General features: G+C 36.9%; 1 protein-coding gene across 1 annotated transcript in view; it reads right to left on the reverse strand.

Annotated features, from left to right (window-relative positions):
• Positions 1 to 1,431: 1,431 nt before the first annotated feature.
• The window catches only part of myo5a (myosin VA), a 43,977-nt gene continuing 42,994 nt past the window's right edge, over positions 1,432 to 2,414 (reverse strand). The window contains exons 35-37 of the mRNA XM_015400526.1: positions 2,016 to 2,190; positions 1,853 to 1,933; positions 1,432 to 1,773 (exon numbers count right to left, since the gene is read on the reverse strand). Coding sequence (XP_015256012.1) covers positions 1,621 to 1,773; positions 1,853 to 1,933; positions 2,016 to 2,190 — 409 coding nt within the window. The 3' untranslated portion in view covers positions 1,432 to 1,620. The remainder of the gene's footprint in view (positions 1,774 to 1,852; positions 1,934 to 2,015; positions 2,191 to 2,414) is intronic.

Below are 2,414 nucleotides of genomic sequence, written 5' to 3' on the forward strand. Positions count from 1 at the left end.
TGTCATAGAAATAAACTGAATAGAAATTTAGGAGCAATGGACGTGGGAAAGGTGTCATCACAGAAAATTATATTCAGCCGCGTAAACTTTATTTTAAAAAAAAGTCATGAGTTTTATTTTGAAACGTCCAGAGGAACCTGGCCTGCTTCCTGTAATTAACCTGGGGACTTTGACTGGCCCCGCCCACCTGTCTCATGACAGCGGCTTGACTCAGAGGGTGTGCTCGTTTTATCAAGGATCCTCACCACAAAGAAACCGGATCCAAACCTCTAGATCTCCTAAAGCATTTAGGGCATTTTTTCCCAAAGAAAGAGTTTAATCATGAATATAATTAAAAAATCAGAAAACAAACCATAATCTCAAAATAAAGTGAGAACCAGGAATCCATCTGGAAATTAAAGTGTTTTACGAGGAAACGTCCTTTTGGTCAGAAGGTATAATAAAGACATTGGTTGTCTGTCTGCATGCTGATGCTTAAAACTAGAGGAAAAAATTATTAGCATAAAAATATTCTCTTATGAAAAAAAAAAGTTAAACTAAAACATATTAAAAGATATACAGATTCGCTTTTTAATTTTGGACAGTAAAATATCCAAATTGGTTATTTAGTTTTTTTGTTTTTCTTTGCTTTAGCTCATTTCAACAACTATATATCGTTTCAAACATTACAAATAGTGTTATTAAAACTTTCTTTTTTCCCCTTTTCTTTGAAGCGTTTCGCGTTGATACCGTCTCACAGCTTACTGACACCTGCTGGACATTTAAAGACACTACAGGCAGCTGATTTGACAGACCAAACTGAATTGATTTGATGACCGAATACAATGATATCATTGAAGTTATTGTAGGTTATATTGTATTATATCATATCTATTAAATTGAAAATGTCTTTGATATTTTTAGATGCAGTCAATAAATAATGTAAACATAACGGGAGAATTTAGAGGAAAATGCGAATGAGGATGCTGGTGGACTATGATTTTAAATCATAATTTTAAAACAATAAAAATAGTAAACAAACTAAGAGTCAATTTGAAATTAACCGATACAGTGTTTGCTCTGGGCTCCACGCATGCACTGACACTTCGGTGCTGCTGGACTCATCATAAGACGTCGATCAAAACATGTCAGCCATGAAACACTTTGGGTCAGGACGATGTTTCTTCATCCACACTTTAAATACACACTGTAAAAGATTTAAATCTTCTCATAAGTGGCCTGTAGGGGGTTAAGTTTGGGCTTTTAATGATGCATTTAGAGTCTTTGAATATGTAACTTACAACTTTAAATAACTTTAAAACAAGAACCGAGTCTGTTTAATGTATCTATATAGATATAATGAGTTCCTTTAACCCATAAGGGTGAAAATTATACATGAAAGCAAAAATACATACTCCTCCATTATAATTAGATAGGAATCTCCAAGTCTCCAAAAATCTTCTGGTCTAATATTTGATCAGTTTGTTTTAATGAAACAGTTGATTTGAGCTGGTTGGTTTCCTGGTACAGAGCTGCTGTTCTGTTTCCGTAGGTCGAGATCAAGCACTTCTACATCTTTTTTTTTTTTATTCACGTCAAAACCAGAGATAAGAAACGTTATGCAAGTGGCAGAGGTCGAATCTAGACTCGGATGAGGAAGCCCAGATTGAGGCTGGTGGGGATCTGAATGCTCTCCAGAGGCACAGGGGAAGGGCTGAATGGGAACGTCACAGAGAAGATTTTCTTGGCATCCATCATTAGGCTGGAAGATTCATCTCTGACTTTCAAAATGTCCTAAAGAGCAAAGGAAAAAATAGTTAAATACGTATCAAATGCAAGCTGAACAATAAAATATTGCTGATTAAGGCCTCACTTTAATAGTGGTGATGAAGGAGTTGGACACTCTTTCCTCAAACTCAATCACCGGGGTGTACAAGGTAAGGATTTTAACAATCTGCCCAAAAAAAAAAAAAAAAAAATCAAAAAATCAGAAACTGTGTGAAATATCAGAGATTTTAGATTTTCTAAGGCTGGACCTGTGCTGAGGTGAGGGAGGAGCACATGCTGCAGATTGCCTGGGCATCAGCTTCAGTGCTCTTCTTGATTTGTAAAAGCTGTGCAGCTTGAACAAGAGGCTCCAGAGTTTCCTTTGCACCGCAGTCAGTCAGCTCCCTCTCTGCCAGCCACTCCTCCAGCTGCCAAATGTTGTACCTGTGGCCAGACAGGTGGAGTTAAAAACAGATAAAAGCACCTTGAAATGGTCTAGGGATGCAGGATATAATCGGCCCCCTATCGGTATCGGCCTTAAAACTGAATATCGGACATCGGCCACCCCATCGATATTTAACCCGATATTTGATCAGCCTCTGAGTTTTTAAGGTCTAAAAAAAATAAATAAATTACTTCTTCTTCTTCTTCCTCAAAAACTTATTTTT

The sequence above is a fragment of the Cyprinodon variegatus genome, unplaced genomic scaffold (genome assembly GCF_000732505.1).
Source record: "Cyprinodon variegatus isolate N-32 unplaced genomic scaffold, C_variegatus-1.0 Scaffold1115, whole genome shotgun sequence".
NCBI classification, from domain to species: domain Eukaryota; kingdom Metazoa; phylum Chordata; class Actinopteri; order Cyprinodontiformes; family Cyprinodontidae; genus Cyprinodon; species Cyprinodon variegatus.